General features: G+C 38.5%; 1 protein-coding gene across 2 annotated transcripts; it reads left to right on the forward strand.

The window, feature by feature from the left end:
* The first annotated feature begins 1,208 nt into the window (after positions 1-1,208).
* Positions 1,209-21,237, forward strand: LOC129354362 (mitogen-activated protein kinase kinase kinase 12-like). Of its 2 annotated transcripts, XM_055023856.1 has the most exons (15): positions 1,209-1,478; positions 3,978-4,496; positions 8,775-8,958; positions 9,167-9,358; positions 9,583-9,741; positions 11,886-12,044; positions 12,134-12,242; positions 14,149-14,258; positions 14,974-15,090; positions 15,347-15,484; positions 15,882-16,596; positions 17,019-17,086; positions 17,789-18,089; positions 19,102-19,184; positions 19,254-21,237. In XM_055023856.1, coding segments are annotated over exons 2-15 (2,832 nt in total). In that variant the 5' UTR covers positions 1,209-1,478; positions 3,978-4,000; the 3' UTR covers positions 19,255-21,237. The 2 variants fall into 2 exon arrangements, with proteins under 2 accessions (XP_054879831.1, XP_054879827.1); XM_055023852.1 differs by having other exon boundaries at positions 19,102-21,237.
* The last annotated feature ends 43 nt before the right edge of the window (positions 21,238-21,280 follow it).

Here is a 21,280-nt window from a genome sequence, read left to right on the forward strand (position 1 = left end):
TACACTTGCTATGTGCATTAGTCGAGGTTTCCCCCACTGTCTGCAAGCAACACGATGAGGTCATCATTATGGGTTTAAACCCAACATGGGCTTAATCTGGGAGATAAGGGCTGGATTTGGATTTAGCTCTCAAAAAAAAAGGTCATGGAGCTGCAACTGTTTTGTCTCTGCAGTCATCCAGAGTTTAGACATGGAATATCCCAATTGTTCATGAAATGTTGAGTAAGTTTAATCAGATTTTGCTCTGATTTCATGCAGAGGTCATGAGGCACATGCAGGATTTTTCTGACTTTTGAGTTCTTTTCTCTTTTTATGCTGCACATAAAATAATTTTACAAATAACTAAAATATCAAGAATCATACAAAGGCTATGTTAGAGTCCTGCGTTTGAATGTTTGACTAAGTTTATTCTTGATATCAGTTTATTGTATAATTTTATTTTATGTGACTAGATTTACTTGCATAGATTTAGTTTTTATAGCATCTACAGCATAGCATTATGACCACTTTAGGTGAAAGTTATGTTTTAAAAGCAGGGGCCAGTTGATTTGAACAAACTTTACAGGGTCTAAATTGTGATAATTAGAGTATCAGAGAATCTCCAGTACCGCAGGTTTTCTAGATGTCTATCAAAAGTTGTCGAAAGTAGAAACAGGAGGGAACTGAGTAAAGACAGCTAAAAAAAAAAGATTTGTGTTGGAATGCCCAATTGATTCTTGTATTTTATCATAATTTCTACTGATTCACGTTGTTCAAAGAAACTGATCACAATGGGAAGGCCCCTCTCATGTGCCATCCGATTGGAGATGATAATAATGGAAAACCTGCTCTTCATCTCCAGACTGTGGCAGACGGAGCTGGCAGATTATGCGGCAATTAAAGCGCCCTCCATACACAGGGCGTTAATAGGGTTTGAAGGGATTTAGATGGTGCTGTCCAGTCAAATGCTGAATGCCTTGGGAATGACATCATTTTGATCACCTCACATATCGGCTGACCTCCTCCTCCCTGTTTCACTGTGAGGTCTCACTCACACACAAACCCCTCTGTGGCCAGAATATACCTGCACCGGTCCAGTGTCTCACCGGGCTCAACACGTCACAGCGCAGCTCTCCTCTGATTGGAGGAGCCCTGCATCCCTCCTTCCCTGCCATCTCGCTCTCTCTCCTCTTCTCCAAATCTGTCGTGTTTACTATATGAGGCCGTGGTATAAATTCCTGAGAGTGCGCAGTTTGCGTCCTCAGAAGGTGATGGAAAAGAAGGAGGAGAAATAGGGAGCAGGGAAACATTTAGATTTACTCTATTTACCGTTTACTGGATTTAACCGCCGCTGTGAAGGTGCTCTGGATGCAGAAGAGGAAACCAAAGAACGGAAGAATTTGTCTCTTTTTAGGTGGTTATTATTTAAAATACGAGCCTAAACTATCGAGGAACAGACATGCAGTCAACAGCGATGGAGTCCTGTTTTCCGCACTGAGGTAGGAACCGTTCCTTTGCAAACCCAGAAAAAAAGAGAGGACGGAAACAGGCGTCTTTCTTTATTGTTGATATATTAGAGTCAGATTGTGTTTTTATTTGATGCTGTCAGCGCATCTTCAGAGAGGCAGCGGAGGTGGGAGAAGAGGTAGCGATGCGCTTCGGAAACATCCTGGATGCGGTGGCCTGTAACAGAGCGCAGCCTCCTCCTCCTCCTCCTCTTCCTCCTGCAGCTCCAGCAGCTGATACCTAAATCACCCCAGAAAAGCAGGACTGTTAAGAAGCAGGATCAGTCTGATGTGAATGATGTGCTACAACAGATGTGTCGGACTTCTGGGGTTTCTACTGGCGCAGAAAATTATAAATAGGTTGATTCTATGTTTTTAGTTTCTCTGGGTTAATGATTCTTGCAGTCAGATTTGTATTGGCTCTGTACCATCTGTATGACTAATATAGGAATTAAGAATGATAATTGCAGCTATGGGATGCAGACAGCCTGCTGATAGGTTATGCATCAAATACAAGATACATTATATTGTTACACATGACTAATAGACTTAATCTTTTACAATATTGTAAAAAAAAAAAAAAAAAAAGGTACTCTGAATCTTAGGTTGAAAAATAACTGTGTGCACTTTCTTTAAAATGCCTCTGATATAGAAACCGATCTTCTCCAGGTTTGGTGTTCCCTAAACCAATATTGATTCTTTATTTTAATACACAGCAAATTGTCATGAATTTTAGTTGGTATAATTAATTAGCCAAACTGGTAAAAATCTGTTTCCTCTTTGTCCTCTTCATCAGTGAAAGCCCTTCCAGCTTGGAAATGCTTCAAAAGCCTCTCACAAGAAATAATATGTTTCCTTTCCTTGTTTAGCGTACAGGCGCCGTTGTCCTTGGAGATACCTCGAGCTTTGAAGAAGCGGGCTGAATTCAATGAACTATTCTTATCTTTTCAATACACAAGTGATTCTGCTTTATGTGAACAACCAACTGTTGTGTTTACTGTGATGTTGGGGGGCAAACAGTTGTCAGTTCAGTTAAAAATAGAGATATTTTTGTCTTATTTATTGTGCTCTTAGTCATCAGATTACGGGGGCAGACAGATGCCATGTTGTTCTTTATTACCTGAATCATCCACTATGACCAACACATGCTGATAAATTTGTTGCCACTCGTGGTAAAAAAAAATCAAATTTCACATTTTTTAATGCTAAAATAATCTCATCTGTTTAGCCTTTGATATAGCCTCTGATGTGATTAATTACTTTTAATAAAATCAGCAGTATGCCAACTGTTAATGTTTTGATATCTTATACTTTTTCAACTTACTCCACAAATTTTCTATGGGATTTAGCTTTGGAGACTGAGATGGCGAGAAAAAAAAGTTTTTTGTTTTCTTTTCTGAGAACTACCATTATCCAGCTGATAGGCCCACCAATGAGCCCTTTTCATGTTACTAGTTAAAACCTCCAGAATTGTATATTTGAAATGATCTGTTTTGTTTAAGAGTTCCTGATATCATCCACTCTAACTAAACTTGCAGGGCATTAGAGAGAAATAAATAAACAGGCCCTTACTATCAAAGATCTTCCGCTGTACTTGGACATGAAATACTTGCTTTTATGTTATTCCAAACCCACCTGAAGTGTTTCCTGTCAACATTACAAACATAAATGTTTTGAAATAGTATTGGGACATGGACTGGAAGTTTGTGATCCAGTCAGATGAGACTTTTTCACAACATTTATGTTTGTAATGCAAAGACAAAAAAGGATTTTGTTGGCATCACTTCCAAATTACTGGTTGGCATGCAGATAGTATCACAGTGTGCCTCAAGATGTCCCTTGAGTTTTCTAACAAAGTTTTTAGATTTCTTTACATCCTCAGTAGAATCGACTAGAATAGAATAATCCTTACGTAGTGGGGAAATTCACAGTGTACAGAATAATCGAGAACAGGTAACTAGAGGCAAAGATACACACATAAAAATCATGAGTCCCTGTTTCACCTGATGGCAAACAGAAAGTATTGGATAACTAATTAGAAGTTCCCCTCATGAATAAATTAATTACAGGTTGGCTTTTACTCAAAATTTCAGTGTGAAATTTACTGTAGTAGAAACTGAACTAATTTGCTAATGCTTAACACATTAGCATTTAACATACCTAATGTGTTAAGCAATTTCTCCATGTCTGAATGTTATAACTCAGTTTGATTGACATAATTGAAAAAGAGAGATAATTCTGTCTTTCTTCCTGTGTTTGACAGATTGTTACCTGTTTAGTGTGAGACACGTGAGACGTTTTGTGTTGTCATATTTAATCTGTGTATGTTTCACACAGTTTCTGATGTGTGAAGTTTCTGATCTTGGCAGAAAGAGAAACTTTGAAATTGATTCTTTGCAGTTTATGATAGTTTAGTAATCAATTGCACTGGAAGTACAATTCATTTGATCAAATTTTGTAATGCTTATTTCTATCTTTTTTGTCTCTTTAAAGCTTCCATTGCTCCACTCTTTTTGATGGCGCTCGTTCATGAACCCCGTGCCTCCTCCCCCTCCTTGTCTGGTTTCAACACACCCATCTCTGACCCGCCATCCTTTCGCCGGCTCGATGCCGAGACTCCCTGCACTCCAGAAATGGACCTGACCCCAACCCAGTGCGTCCTCCGGAACGTCCTCTCCATTGACACCGGGGCTGCTGTGGAGCCTGGGGGAGGAAGAGGAGGAGAGGGAAAGACTCCGGGGCACAATCAGACACCTGGCGAAGAACAACAGGAGCACTTTGCCAACAGTGTGCTGAAACTCCACGAGCATGAGGGGAGCAGTGGAAGGACAGAGGGAGAGGGACAGGATCCGGAGCGCCCTGTGGTCAGGAGCCAGGCGGACGACGCCAGGTTGCACTGCCAGTCCACAGGAGGGGGAGGAGGGTTCCTGGAGGGGCTGTTTGGGTGCCTGCGGCCTGTCTGGACTATGATTGGCAAAGCTTACTCTACAGAGCACAAACACGTTCTGGACGGTAAGTCTGTTTCTGTGTAAAGTGAACTTTCTTCTACAAACTTCTGGATTAATGGTGGCTTTAATTCTGACTATGAAAGCAGTCACATTCCCCAATTAAATTTTCCAGTTAAGCCTTGATATGCTAATTAAATGATCTTATCTCTCAGTTTAATTACATTAAGCAGTGGGTAGAAAAATGACTCCCACAAAGGCCATGTTGTAAATAAACACTCTCCCTGACAGGAGTGAGATGCATGTAGATCAGGAGACTCTATCAAAGCTGTAGCGTGCTTATTCTCCCCCGACACCCCCAAAACCCCCACCATCCCATCCCATCCAATCCATTTGCCTGCTCGTGCCCACCTCCCTCTAGCACCACCCACCCCCTCAGTGAAACCCGCTCCCCGTGACGCTGTGTTGTTTATGTCTGCAGCCACTACAAAAGCACAGGACTCCCCAGAGACTCCTCTGCCAAATCTGCCTCATGAATTATGCATGGCCACGCTCTGACCCCGCACCTCTCATCTCTATTAACGCAAACCTGACACGCATGCACGAGGACAGATGCACGCACACAGAGAAACTCATTTGCAAGCAGAAACACTGATATTAGCATTTTAAGTTAGATAACATGCAGAATGTGATAGAAAAATATTGCACCTCACATCAGAGATGAAGCTGGCACCTTCACACTTCTCCCTGACTGTATTGCCTTCAAGTGTTTTATCATCCATTGACTCCTGTGTCTCTCCTCATCTCCCCTCCTTCTGTCTCTCATTGTCTCTCCTTTTCATCCCTCTGTTATTGCTCCCAGCCCATCTGCACTTCGATGCTCTCCCCTTGAGTACAATAAAGTCTAGTTTATACAACTGAACTGCTTCCCAACTTGTAACAAGTCCTTATTTTCAAGCTTTGTAGGTAATTAATTGCATTTTGCCATGAAAATGAGAAAAAATGTGAATTCTCTTAGGTATGGGCATTTATTGTATCGTTTATAGCTTGTCCTTTATCATAATACATTTCTTATCATTGTTGTTTCATTAAATTTCAATTAATGATCTCAAAATTGTCCATATTGTTGCGACTATTAATTTAGCTATTTTCTCCAATTAATATCAATCAATTTAAGTTATATAATTAAATACAATGCTCACTGTGAGCAGCAGTTGAATCACAGTTTTAATGAGTTGTATAGAAGTGTGTTACAAATGTTTTTCAAGAGCAATATTTGTGTTTGTGGGGCTATGACTGTTGTGCGATGTAGTCACAGTCATGCAGTTATTAAAAAGGAGTTATAAATAGATGTTATTGCCACTTTTATCATCATCACAAAAGTACCACAAAATACCGTGATAAACTTTTTAAGCCCAACCCTACATTCGTTTCACTGATCACAGAGATGGAGGAGTACCAAATCAAAGCCGAACTGATTTGGAAATGTGTCAGATCTGGACTGATGTCTTTACTACAAAAAAAATCTGAGACCCTCTTTAGAGGCGGAGCACTCTATCGATCACTGCTGGGCATTAATCATTCATATCATCCTCATTAATATGATAAATGTGTCTCACTACAGCTCACTCTGCTGCTGTTCTCCCCAGGTTAAGAACAGCAGCAGAGCGAACGGGTTGTATGTCTTCTGTATATTAGCACAGACCCCTGCAGTACCGTGGGGAATTCCCCCTTTCCTGTTAACTGCTAACTCCTTACTTACCAACTCCAGCAATACTTCTCCACCTCTCTATTCACCCTACAACCAGCCATTAGTCCCCGCAAATCCTCTCCTTCCTCCAAACCCCTTCTGAGTTGTCGGACCCTTGTTTCGCGTCAGCCCCACAATGGCACTAAGCAGGATTTAAGAGGCTGAGGGAGAATTACCCACAGGAGATTAGAGCTTCTCTGTCTGTCGGCCTACTCGCACACCCGAGTCGCAGGTTAGGAGGTGCATGAAGATATCAGTTGAGGTCATGTTGTTTAGGCTTCCTGTAGTTTTTACAAGCTTCACTTCATTGAGGTTTTTTTTTTTAAATCAAAATTTGCCTCAATTTTCAGCTTCTGTATTTATTAAGGAGTTGACCGCTTTTACTGTCTGATAAAGAATTGCATGATTGTGCTAATAACTATGATGCTAATAATGATCAGACATTACATACTAATGTAATGGGAGGACTCAAATGAAAGTCACACCAAGCCACACAAATAAATTAAATCAACTTAGGCCACAAATTAAGTTTAATAATAAAGTGGAATGACAGGGGAATAAGTGCTGAACCATTGCAAGTGTGATTTTAGTGCCAATCTTCAAATCTTGATGGTTCTTATGCACTCTGATTTTCAGATATTTATATAGAATACATTTTTATTCTATCTAAAAATACATTTTTAGATTAAATAAAGTTTTTCTGGTAGCATTTATTTTTACTCTGACCCAATCTGAGAGTTGCCTTGGCTGTGTGTGTGAGGTTCAATGTCTTTTTGTAAATCCACCCCTATTTTCCATCAGATTCGCATCAACTCTCACTAATTTATCCATTTTTCCTGTATTCATTTGTATGAAGCCTACCAGAGACGTACTAAAAATCAGTGGTGCCCAACCATTTTATCACGGCAGATCTGTCAAGGGTTGGCAATTTTATTGCGGCCCGGGGGGACGGGTGGGTGGGGAGGAGGTCACATGACGCAATTTTACATTTTCTGTCCAAGGTTGTCGCTTGTGATAATCGCACGATGATCCTGTCTGTGTTGTGTTAGGGGAACATAGACACTTTGTGTCTTCCTTTGAGGAAGTCTCCAACCGGCACTCACTGAGTCTGTAATCAGAACTGCGACGATAATAATAATAATAATAATAATAATAATAATAATAATAATAATAATAATAATAATAATAGTAATGGACGAACTGGGTTCCTGTCCAAGAATTCGAATGTCTTTGCCCTTTTATTGCAGCGTGTGTGTTTTTCCCTGAGCCAGAACACAACCTGTTGAATGTGACAGGCAGCCAATCAGAAAGTGCGGTGACGTAAAATTCACAATCCACTGCCTTAAAGCTCTCTGACTCTGGTCGCTATGACATATCCCTTCAAAATACCATATAGATACGCCACAAAAACGGGCATTTTACTTTCATGAAGATTTTACCTGATGATAATGACTAATGGTTTCTCTGCAAGAGTTTCCCTTCGTCTGGGAGTGAAGGGAAACAATAACTCCAGAAGTGATGCACTGGGTATTCATGCAGTATGAAAGCTTGATTCCCTCATTAGCGAGCTGGTGTCATACCACCAGGTAGGTGAAAATCACCTACCTGGATGAAAACATTCTCCTGTCTCTTCTCTGGGCTTTTTCCCCTTTGCAAATAAACTTTCCAAAGACCTTTTGTTTACTCGTTACTCATTTTTCCACTTAACCAAGAGAATTGGCTTAAAGGATATTCAAAATAAAAGCTCCTCCAGACTCACATAGTACATAAGACCACTGCAAAAAAATCATTCTCACCCAATGATGTTTCCATTTCCAAGCCGCTGTTGGTTTATTTGATATGATGTGCAATGCCATTTCCAGGGAGTTTATATCTGACCAATTCTCACCAGACCTTTATGAATCTCACGTGTGTGTATTTCATGCTTATGCAATTGGTCTATTTTTTGTCCTGCAGTGTTTCTTTGTTTATATCTGAAGCGCTTTGACTTTCCTTGTGTGTGAATGTTACAAAACAAATAAAATTGACTTTCTTTGCGAGATACTTTGACAATGAAAAACCTTCTTGCAGATTGTCATTTAGATTAGCAATGTGTGTTCAACACTTGCTCTGTATGTCATTAATATTTATGGAACATAATTTATGGACTTGCTCAGTTGTTTCTTTGCACATGTGGATGATGTATGTTGCTGACAATATCTGGAGCAAATTTCTTGTCATGTTATAAATATATTTAGTGAACAAAAGACTGCTGCACTTTATACTTTTTCTTCCCACGGATATGGCATTGACATAGACGCTTAGATTTCTAAATGTCAAAGCAATGTTGCTTTTCAGAAAGATTGAGGATTACTAAACTCTTACCAACAGTGTAAGATCTTCTTCTTGGCCTTATTAAACTGCATTAAGACTCACTAAGAATAGAATGAGGATTCACAGAGACGGGGTTGCTTCAGTGTTTCATCATTCATGTAACTCTGATTAAGTAGTCAGTGGAGGTCAGTACAATGATCATGTAGTAATTTTAGCTTACATGCCGCTACCTCACCAGGTAAACTCACCGAGAGCTTTTGCTTTATCTTTCTGTTGCTTCAGAGGAGTGGGAAGTCCCGTTTGAGGAGATTTCGGACCTACAGTGGGTGGGTAGCGGAGCCCAGGGTGCTGTTTTTCTGGGGAAACTACACGGACAGGAAGTGGCTGTGAAAAAAGTACGAAACATCAAAGAGACTGATATCAAGCACCTGAGGAAGCTCAAGCATCCCAACATCATCACTTTCAAGTAGGTCGACACGATTTTGTGTCTTTTCTGGTTTTTAATTACATCCTGGAACAATATACAATATATATTTACTGTAGCATATCACTTCCATCAGTATTTCTTTCTTGTATTGTTTACTTGCTTTATGTGTGTACACAACGGGAGCATAACTAATTCAATTTTAACACAGACATTGTCTTCAATAACCACTTTCTTTCTACTTTTTCAGAGGTATTTGTACTCAGGCTCCTTGTTACTGCATCATTATGGAGTACTGTGCTCAAGGACAGCTGTACGAAGTCCTGAGAGCGGGCAGGCAGATCACCCCATCCCTGCTCATGGACTGGGCCATGGGCATTGCCGGGGGAATGAACTACCTTCATCTCCACAAAATCATCCACAGAGACCTCAAGTCACCGAAGTGAGTTTGCCTTTAAAAAATAAAATGTTGTTTGACTGGAACTCTGTAATTCGAATGTGAAAAAATACCATAACATACATAAAAGGTCAATATTTAGTTGTCAAAATGCAGTGAAGGCAGAAAACTATTTGAAAAAATATTCAAACTCAGAAATGATGATGTTAATTCAATGTTTGAATGTGTGATTTAGTTGGTTTTAATTAAACGCAAGTATTGTGTTCCAGCATGCTCATCACCTATGATGATGCAGTGAAGATCTCAGATTTTGGAACCTCCAAGGAGCTTAATGACAAGAGCACAAAGATGTCTTTTGCTGGGACTGTGGCCTGGATGGCTCCTGAGGTCATCCGCAATGAACCCGTTTCAGAGAAGGTGGATATTTGGTAGGTGTCATGACCCTCTTGATCTGTGCTTTTCCCCTTTGTGAGCCCTAAAATAATTCCCAGATGATTTGTCTTTTCAGCCACAAAATCAGCATAGAATCTCATTAGCTGTAGTCTACCACAGTGCAGCGCAAAGGATCCTATTTCTAGAAAATCTATTCAATATGATGTATAATATCTCATTACATGAAACTCTATAGGGTCTCTGTCGTATCTGATGGGTTGCCCTATGCTAAGCTTTAATCCCCCCAGCTTGCTACATTTTCTACCTCCCTTATTCTCCTTTACTGCAATCCCTCCATCAGTCTTCCTCTCCATCCTGAAAGGAACGCCAGCTAATTTAATAATTGATCTGCCAGATGCTGCAGTGCTCAGGAGAGGCTGGAATAACCTTCCAAGTCTTTGGATGGGTTGGCCCTTGGCCAGCAGTGCATTAGCTGGGAAGTGAAAATAGGATTAAAAAGCTTTTGATGCAAAAAGAAAGCAAAGCCTGTGTGTGTCGTGTACATTTTTGTTTAAACCTATTTAAATCACTTGAAATGCATCCATAGCACAAAAATACTAAGAAAGGTTAAGCTTTGTCAGATGCTGAACATATTTTGCTTTTGTTGCATTAATACAGAGGAGCAGTGAGGGAAATGCAATAAACTAATTAAAATAGCAAAAATGTATTCAAATTAATCTAGTTAATTAGAATTGAACTATTTAATTAAAAGCAAAATAGTAAACCCCAAACATACTGTTGAACAACTTAAAGTATTTATTGCCACAGAAAATAACAGAAATGCTATGGATTGGAGAAAAGAAAATATTTAGAATGCTTGAAACGACACATTAAAACATGTGATGTAAGGATCTAGTTTTTACATTTTCCTCAAAAGTACCAGATAAAATATGATATATTTGGACAACCAAATCTTGGAGTGGATGTTCTGGAATTAAGCATTTGTTTATGTGGAAAATATTAATGTCTTTGTTTTTAAATTCTATATTTCTATGATGCAACATTTGTCAGCCATCCTCCATCTCTTTTGACTCCAAGTGTGTTCCTGGAAATCTCAGTGTTTCACGGCTGAAAAGCTACTTCCTTTTGCTATCTCCCTGCTCCATAGAAGTAATGTTGATGCCCTAACCTTTAGAAATTTATTATACAGGGGAGTTACACTGATTCATAATTACTTATTTTAATCACAGTAATTTTCCTTAAAGAGTTGAATTAGAACAGTGATAAATTCATTCCAAATCATAAATCATGGCCGTGGCCTGTTTCAGATAAAACGGCGCATGCAGTAACCACAGCTGGTGCTTCCTCAAGATGCTGCCAAAGGCTATAAAACAGTTGGTATTATATCTCAGTCTTGTGATTCCTATTGCATTTTTACATTGTTTTATTATCCAAAAAAAGCAGTCTGTATTTGCATGAAAACATGGTTCTATAGGGAATCTGATTGTAGAATTTCAGAACTTAGTGTAACAGTAAAATAATGAAAATAAACGTTAGTGTTATTTTACATTTCCTCTGTTTGATGTGAAATAGGCCAAACAAATTATGCTGCTTTTTAAATATAATTTTTTTGTGTTTCACTAATAATATAAGTGCATTTATACACTATAATTACAACTGTCAGAACAAATTTGGAGTTTTGATCCAAATCTTGAGAAAAAAAAAATGCACTCATCTGTTCTTAAGGTTCTTCTCTTTATGGATGACACCAAGAAGAAGAATAAGTGTGGGGCTGAAGGGATGCTAAAAATAAACATGCATTATTACATGTGATGCAACTGGCACCTTGGATACCGCACATGAAAACCAGGAGGAGTCACTTAGAGCAATTTCTGTAGTTACCATCCCCATGGGTCTGTTGTTGAGTCCATACACAACAATAGGCCCAACATAAGTCTAAGTGAAGATATATCTACTTTTTTTTTTTGCCTACTCGAGTCTACTATCTTTATAATCTTTAAAAAGTTGAAAATGTTTGTATTATTTTGTTACATATTATTGTTCTAAAATTAATAAAAAGCATACAATTTGATTTTGCTAAAAATTTTAAACAGTCTCCTTTTTGGTTTACTTTCGTCTGTTCAGCCTACATCAGTAACTTCAATGCGTCTGAAAGAAGCTGTGTCCCATTTTTTTGAAGGTCATTTGGCGTTGTGCTGTGGGAGATGCTGACGGGGGAGGTGCCCTACAAGGATGTGGACTCCTCTGCTATCATCTGGGGAGTGGGAAACAACAGCCTGCAGCTGCCTGTGCCTGATAGCTGTCCAGACAGCTTCAAGCTACTCCTGAAGCAATGCTGGTGAGGAAGATGAAGAGATAAAAAAAAAACATCAAAAAAGTCATTCAAGCAGGCGGGTAGTAAAATTTGAATTTACCTTTTTTTTACAGGAACTGCAAGCCAAGAAACAGACCTTCATTTCGACAAATCCTCTTACATCTTGATATTGCCTCTGCAGACATACTGTCTACTCCACAAGAAACTTATTTTCAGTCTCAGGTAAGATAATTGCAGCACGAGAAAACAGAAGTGTCACACATTTGTTGTAGACGAGACACCAGGATACACCAGGAAAATTTGATTAAACTTTTTTTCAGTTTTTGTTTTCTTGTCACTCTTAAATGTTGTAGATCATTAAAGTGCTTCACAAAAATATGCAATGACAGCAATAATTTAAAGAAATGCAAAAAGGAGTTTTCAAGAGATGATTACTCCTTTTCTTAACTATTTTTTAATGTTTAAGAAGAACATTAAAAATAGTTAAGGAAATAAATATTTGTTCCCTGCAAAAACTAGTGTGACAATTTATATTGATGGAAAATCAGACAGAGATAGAGGATTAAGTCAACCTTTATAAAATACATTTCAGAAATGTATTTACAGGAAATCTATTCATTAAGTCAGATTGAGAAATAAATGACTATTTAGTGAAGTGCACATGAGGTCTGTATCTCTCCCCTGCCAACATCACTAATTCTCATTTTGCTGTCAAGCTGCCACCATTTTTTCCAGTCCACTGCAGTAACTATATGCAGTGGCAAGTACACAGCTGCACCCGCGCCCCAGGTCTCCAGGGAGCCCACTAATAATACCTGTCCTTTCAATCACACTGCATTATTGTTGCTTGCGTTTTTTCCTCCCTTTTTCTTTCCGTGTCACATGCTTCTGCTGATTTGTGGTCTTTTATTCAAGCTTCGGTTCACGGGTCAAGGAAAGAACCTTTTCTTCATATTGAGTGTGATGGGGAAGGACGCTGCGTGTCTACCTGTCTATGTGGGGGATGGAGGCATAGTACAAATGTGCTAGACCAAAGAGATGGAGTAAGGAGGTGTATGGAGGTATAATTGTGCGGAAAATATGTCTTTGTGGATTTCTATTTGTGGCTCGTCTTATCTGGTTGAATCTCTTCATGCAAAACGTAAACCTTCATCACTCTTTCCACTTATCCTTGATCCTTTATTTCTCCCTGCCCCCTCCTCCCGGTTGAATCCTTGCCCAGTTTTTTTTCTCCTCTCTGCCCCATAATGGATTTTTCTTGTGACATTAGAAAGAAGTATTTGCTGCCAGAGTGTATTGATTGCCTTAATGGTAGTGAGCAGAGAAAAGAGAGTGGAAAAAAGAGGGGACTGGAGACATAGAAGAGTGTGCACCGAGTCCATTAGGTTAATAAGAAAAGCATATTTCGTGCGCGAGTCTAATATACATGCATGTGCCTCCATACGCTCATAAATCTGACTTACATATTAGTTCTCTGATATGACAAGTATCAGATAACAGTTGTCATGCTCTGCTGTATACAAGAAAATGCCCGTGCCGCATTTCTTTTCTTTTCTTTTAAGATCCATGTCACGTTAATGTACGTTTGGTTTCGCTCTTTGGGTATTGATTTTTATCTGACAGCTTAATGGGTTTGGTTTCAGTGCCAAAAAAAAAGCTAATTGCTCTGCAAATTGAAAGCATTTCTCCATCTAAATCAAGGTGCAAAGAAGTTGTCTTGTGGTGTTGGTATCATTTTATGTTAATATTAGCAACATGAATTTGAGTCACAGTTAATTATCGCAGTGCAAAACTGACAAAATACTCCATGTTTGCAAAGGTGAAGGAGTTTAAAAACATGTATGAAAGGGATAAATGGTTTTCTGCTGTGTCCATATATTCATACACGATTATATATTTGTTAATTTGGTATGATTTTACATCATTCACCACATCCCGTATGTTTGTGCTGCATACATGGTTATGTCTTTCAACATTTTCTTGGCTTATTTCTCTCTTTATAGTGAAAACCTGCTGACAAAGACTCGCCATCACATAGACAAATTTGATGTTTGACACTTCAAAGTGTGCAGTCGCTCTGGGTCATTAACACTTTCGCCTGACGGTATTTTTTTCTGTGTTTCTCCAGGCGGAGTGGAGAGACGAGGTGAGACATAACTTTGAGAAGATTAAGTCCGAGGGGACATGTCTTCACAGACTGGATGAGGAACTCATCAAACGACGCAGAGAAGAACTCAGGTTGGAATTGTAAAGAAAATTGTGCCGTCAACTTTAGCGTGCATTTCTATTCAGCTGAATGAATATCATTTTTCAAAGACTTGAAATTGCCATACTATTAGCATTAGATCATTATTAAGATTCGAGAACATTGTAATCTACTCTGATGACTGTGTTGTTCCACAAACTATCCCAGTAAGGCATATGTCTGGCAAAATAAATGTAAAAATGTAGAAGGACTCAGAGACAGGCAGAGCACTAATGTACTAATAAAAAGCATTCATGGGTCTCCTTTAAGAAAAAGTAAAATGTTTCCTGAAATTTGCTAAATATAAACATTTCATGGCTGCAAAATTGGTTTATCTTAACCATTGTGTGTTGTTTAGGACCTGACTCCAATCTCAGTATATTTGATATTGTATATTTAACATTAAAGTTTAGCATACATTTTCCCCATCAGTACTGTAAAATATGTACAACTTGTTATATTTTATTGTTTAATGTTGCCCACTTTAAAAATTAAAGCAAATATCTATCTGTTTCCAATATTATTAATAGTTATTTGAATAATTTTTATAGTTAAAAAATTTGTACTGTAAAGTAGCAACAACAATCTCAAGTGATCTAGAAAATCTATACTCTGTATCCTGAGATTTAAATATAACTCCCATCATCTCAGTAATTGTTGTGCACAGTCCATGTGTCTGGATATTATTGAGCTTTCCTCTACATGCAGACATGCACTGGACATCCGGGAGCACTACGAGCGGAAACTGGAGCGAGCCAATAATCTCTACATGGAGCTTAACGCTATCATGCTGCAGCTGGAGATCAAAGAGAAGGAGCTTCTCAAGTAGGAAACTTTGCTGCTTCATTTTTGGCCTTGATATGCTTTTAAAACATCAAAGAAATATGTGACTGGGGTCATTTTGTTTAAAAATAAACCTGCCCTAAAACTGAGAATTGAATGGACTTAGCTACTAATTGTAGAAGTTTTGTGCTACAAATTTGTTACTAAAGGGACATTGTCTGTCATAAAATCCAGACTGTTTTTTTGTGTCTTTTTGTATCTATTCTAACTTGTGATGTTCTTTATGTCTGAATGCCAGAAGGGAGCAGTCACTGGACAAAAAATACCCCAGCTGCTTCAAACACCACAGCTCCAGACAGTCGGCCTCCTCCAACTCCATGGAGAAGCTCATGAAGAAACGCAACGTACCGCAGAAACTACCTTCACACAGCAAGAGGTGAAACAGCAAAGCACACTGTTTTCCATACCTGGACATAATGTTCAAATGTGTATTCAAACTCATTATGTCTGTGGTAATACCAAATCAGTCAGTTAGCATACCGACTGGGTTTGCAGAATTTGAGGTGACATGGTTCATTTTTACACATCAAAGCAAGGTTTTTAGGCATTTTTGTTGCAACATCAATTCAAAACTATTAAATAATATATTCACATTTTTTATTGTTTATTTATTACAAAGAAGTAAATTAGAAGTTCTACTATTTGTACAGTCTTATGCTCAAAATAGGAGTTAATGCATAACCAAAAAGTTGTGCTGATAAGGAAAATCTTAAGCAACTATAGTATAAAAAGACAAACTTTTTAGTAACATCATGTGCTTCTTCTGTTTGCAGACCAGATTTACTGAAGTCAGAAGTCATCCTGCCCAAACTGGACTCATCTATGACCCAGGTCACCATCCCCAACAAAGGCTCCACCTCCCCTGGCCGCTCTCGCCGAGGAAAGCCCCGCTACAGGAAGGCCGGCAAGGGCAGCAGCAGCGACCTGGCTCAGCTGAAAGCCACTCTGTCTTCCTCCCTAGCAATGATCAACGCCACCTCATCCGTTCCCAGCAGCAAGTACCGTCTGGACCCCACAGCGGCGATCAGGGGCCTCCAGCATGACCTGCTGCTCAAAAAGATGTCCTCTTCCAGCCCTGATCTCATTTCAACCACCCTGGAGGCAGAGGTCCGCAGGAGGGGGCAGCTGAGGCCAGGATTGGACAGAGCAGGCAGTCAGAGCGCCTCCGCTGGGCTGGAAGACAGCGGAGAAACGGAGGGGGAGAGGGACAGGCAAGATGTGGGGGTAGGAGGTGATGACCTGGTGGGGACGCCCCCCCGGAGTGACACGCCCAGCGAAGACGCAGCATCCATTCCATTCTCCAGCAGCCCAGATTCACCGTGTGGAAGAGGAGCCGCTGCAGGACGAGCGCCTGTTCTGGGGAATGCTCGAGTCTCCCATGAAGTGGAGGACAAGGAGGAGGGGACAGTGATCACACGCTCACCCAGAAGTCAGCGCCGCCTCACGCCTTCTGCCTTGCTGTACAGGGCGGCAGTCACACGCAGTCAGGTAACGCTGCTTCAGCTGCTCCCATTGGAATCACTTTTACAAAGACAGTAGAAACTAATCTCCAGGGAGATGCTTCAGAATAATAAAGTAACAGATTACAAATCTGATTCTTGAATTTTATTTAAATGCTGTCACTGTAAAGTGGTTTTAGTGTAATGACTGGCACAAGTCAATATCTTAATGTTTATAGTTCACAGAATGTAGAACAAGATAATTTAAGCAACAGGCTGAAAAGATTTGAATGTTTGATCTCTGTTAATTATTGGTAGTAATTTTGTTCAGAGAAGCTTTATTTTCATATTTCAGGTTTTTTCCTGTTTCTCTTTTCAAAAATGTATTTTCTCATGAGGAAGCTCAAAAATCTTCATTGAAATTATTCAGAATAATGTTAAACTATAAGTCCTTGATTCTTTTCTCCACAGAGACGTGGACTGTCTTCAGAGGAAGAGGAGGGAGAAGTGGACAGTGAGGTGGAACTGCCCAGGAGACGGTGAGAGTTACAAAGACTTGAAAAATAATTTAGAAATGTAATTTTCATAATTGTAATTTTGACTGTATCATCTCATTAGAGCTGACCTTTAGACAAATCAAAATACTTTCATGCTAATTAGATATGTTATTTAAAAATAATAACACCAAATAACATTTGAAAACCAGCATACTGGATTGTAGTTACAATATATATGGCAACATTTTTTTTTCTTTCTTATCAGTAAAATACGACAACCAGTGCGTAAAGAGTGCAAAAGAAGATGTACATTTACTACATGAAAGCAAATAAGCAGTACACTTGAGAGTGCTTTATATGAAAAATAACACAATAAACAAACAAGTAAAAACATTACAAAATAGCTGAAAAATGAAGAGAAGTAATAAAAAAGTTTAATCCAGACAGAATTAATCAATGTTCCAGTTATTATTAATCAAAAGCACCTCAAAGCAAAATAGTTTTTGGCCTTGATTTGAAGGAGCTCAGTGTTTCAACAACTTTGCAGTTTTTCAACAATTTTGCAGTTTTCTGGAAGTTTGTTCCACGTGATTGGAGCAAAAACTGAATCCTGCTTTTTTTTGCCACACATACTGTATTTCATAGTGATGTTTATGTATTTATGGAACTTTCTTTCACGAGTCTGTCTCCTGACAATAAGTTAATGTTTCTAATTCTGGATATGTCTGTTTTATTTCTACACAGGCGGCCAGTGAGCATCTCCAAATGTCAGTCGCTGTCAAACTTCAGCCTAGAAAACCTATCAGTGTCAGACGGCGAGGAGGGAAACACCACCGACCACTCCCACAGTGGCACACCCGACGTAGTCAGCACCAACACGGACGAGCGGCTGGATGACAAAAGCGACGACTTGCTGTCTCAGGGCTCAGAAATCCCAGCTGACCCCTGTGATCCGAGCCAGCTGGGCTCTGATGGATTGTCTGAGAGAGAAGCTGAAGTACGACAAGTCAAGACGCAGCTCGCTTTGAGTGAACATAACTGTGAGGTACGTCAGAAATACAAACTAAAGGGATTATATCCACTTTATCTAAACAAGAGCAACATGGAGTTAATTTGAGCACTTTAGTGTTTCTCCAAGGAATTAATCAAAGAGCTAGTAAGACCAGAAATTTTTCTGATTACAGTTGTACATTAAGTCTGGGAATGTGTTTGGTTATATTAAGTTTTGATAACAGTAATTATGCCACAGTCCTACAAGTTGTTAACATAACTCCCCTGTAAGAACGTCTCTACATTTCTTTAGACTATATGTGTCAAACTCCAGGTCTGGGGCGCAAAACCAGCTCCCCATAAGTACTTTTATGGTCCTCTGGAGTCTAGAGGGAGACATAAATAGAACCTTCCAGGTAATAGTTGAGTTCTTAAGTATTAGTTTATCAGTCAGAGCAGTTTTTAATCAGAAGTGATATTCAATGAATTACAATATGTATTTTGATCAGTCTCAATTATCAGATTGAATGTACCTTTTGAAAAATAATGCTCTTTTCATTAAAGCCACATTTCTGTTTTTAAAAATACATCTTATTGGTCTGATGTAATATTCAAATTTTAAATTACATGTTTTCTTTATCTAAGTGGAAAATAGTTACAATTGAAATTAAGGCTTTACAACGTTCATCTATTTAGTTAATCCATATAGTGTGATTTCTTAGTGACTAAGTTTCTAAAATAAATGGGCTTTTCCATAATATTCTACTTTATTGAATGGGTCTGTCTGCTGGCAAATTAAATTAATAGGAAAAGGTCTTCAATATTATTTAACTTTTATTTCCCATAACTGGCCCTTTTATGACATTGGTAATCTTGATCTAACCTAAAATAAAAATGAGTTTGACATGGGCTCTTTGTCTTCTGTCTGTGTCAAGATACTGACTGCCTCAACAGAATCTCATGTCAGAAAAGACTTGATTGTGTAAAAACAGGTGATGTTTGACGACATTACCCAGTGAGACACGAACATGCTAATTCAGAGAATGTGTGCTTGTTTGATGTTTTAGGGCCTGTACGACGACTCGGACTGCGACAGTGCAGAACTGGACCATTCATGCTGCGCAGAGCCCAATCAGCCTCCAACCAACTGGTGAGAACCAAACATCTGAACCCACAAGATCTGTGCATCTACATCTCTGCATCCTTCTTTTACCGTCAGACTTTAGGAAACCCACAGAGACAACCACAGGAGGGACTGAATGCAGAAAGGAAATGAAAACCTTATCAGAAAATCTGTGGATGTAAAACAAGAGGAACTCTGACAGACAGCAAAGCAATCCGATTTCAGCTCCAGAACACTACATCTCAGAGAGGCCAGCAACAACTGTCCGTTCATGTCTTCTGTCATCTTCCATGTTGATTTTTATATTTATTTATTTTATACTGTCCAGTGAAAATATGATTAGGAGATCATTTCAGGGTTTTTATAGCAAGTTTGACCTGCACTTATTTCTTAAGAACTGCTGTGTCATAATCTTTTTCCTTTATATATTATGCACTTATAATTTTAATGTGAAATGGCTGATATAAAAAAAAAAGTTTACATTTAAGGTTGTTTGCAATTATTTATTATCATAGTTTTTCCATTCATTGTCACTGTTAATATAAGATGTTGTAAAATGAACAAATGTTTTTATACTTGAGATTGTATAACTGAAGGTGCTGACATTCCTCAGCAGGTGGCGCTATTATATAAGAACCTCATAAAGCTTTTGCTGGTAGAATGTAACTGTACCTGCTGTTCATGTCTGATCTGAAACATAAGAAGTATTGCAGTATTTAAGTATTTTGCAGGGGCAAATGTGTTTTTGGAGAGTTTGAAGGGTTTGTAATATTTAAAAAGCATGTTTGTAAGAAAAAAGTATGCATATTTAAGATGTTTTGATATTTCAGTCCGGAAAATATTGTTTTTTGTGAAAATTAAACCAATCCTTAGATGAACAAATGCTGATAAAGCATGTACAGGTGCACCTCAATAAATTCAAAAACAATCATCTGAAAGGTAATTTATCTCAGTAGTTCAACTCAATAGGTGAAACTTGTGTACTATATAGTTATTACACGGAGGCCTGTATTTTTCAGCAATTTATTTTTCATTTAGATGACTATAGATTACAGTGAATAAAACCCCAAACCCCAGCTTCTCAGAAAGTTTAAATAACTGCAGGTGTTTTTCAGTCTCATTATGGACTGCAGTGACTATCTGCAGGAATAAAGACAAGTCAGCTATCTTGTCTATAGTGATCATGTTCGCTATAACATGTCAGTTAAAAATGATTTTAATTTTATATTATATTCCACATATGGAATTGGTTCGTATAGTATTCTAACGAACTGAGTTTCGGCCATAATCATAAAAACTAACAAAGTAATGCTTGTATCACTGTGTAATAATTACATGGGATTACATTTTTTTTAATTAAGAAACCTTTTGATGATATTCTAATTTATTGAGATGCGCTTTTTTGGGCAAAATAAATTAAGCGTTATTCATCGTCAATTGGCAACTTAAGACAACAGTTGAGACAATAGTTTATGTTTACTGAATGCAATGCTGTTCAACAAAAGGAAATATGAACAGATAGAGGCTCAAACTTATTAGTGCAAAGGAGATGCTTGTGGAGAAATTACTAAGTACATCTTTATTCCCCCCGTGTCAAAAGATTGGCATGGACTGTTAAGAGAAACCAAGAACACAAAGCTTTACTAACTATTGTATCAACGCTTGCACAAACGACATTCAATGCTCAAGTATTGAGCCTTTTGTTGGTCTATTTGTTTTTTTCAGCCAAGAATCAAGTGATCATAAAAACTGGTGCTGATGTCTTTTTACCTTACCCTTCAACTCAGATCCGTTCCAGAGTCCGATACCTGATCAGAACACTTGGTAAAATATGCAGCTTTGTGTCAATTGTTTTGTTTCTTGTTTACATTGGTAGACCTTTTATAATCAACTCATCCGCCTCAAAATTTGAAATCCTTAAGATAAAATGTTGTCAATGAGCCAAACTACTGCCCTCTAGTGTCCTGAAGTAACATAACACTGGGCTGAACTGAAACATTTTCTACTGCATCGATGTAACTGTACAGTAAATATATTTAAGAAACAATTTAAAAATAAAATCCAACTTGCAAAATCTCAACCTTTGTTCTTAGATGCTTTACAAGACGAAAACAAGAGGCTGG

The sequence above is a fragment of the Poeciliopsis prolifica genome, unplaced genomic scaffold (genome assembly GCF_027474105.1).
Source record: "Poeciliopsis prolifica strain line A6 unplaced genomic scaffold, Auburn_PproV2 SCAFFOLD003, whole genome shotgun sequence".
NCBI lineage: Eukaryota > Metazoa > Chordata > Actinopteri > Cyprinodontiformes > Poeciliidae > Poeciliopsis > Poeciliopsis prolifica.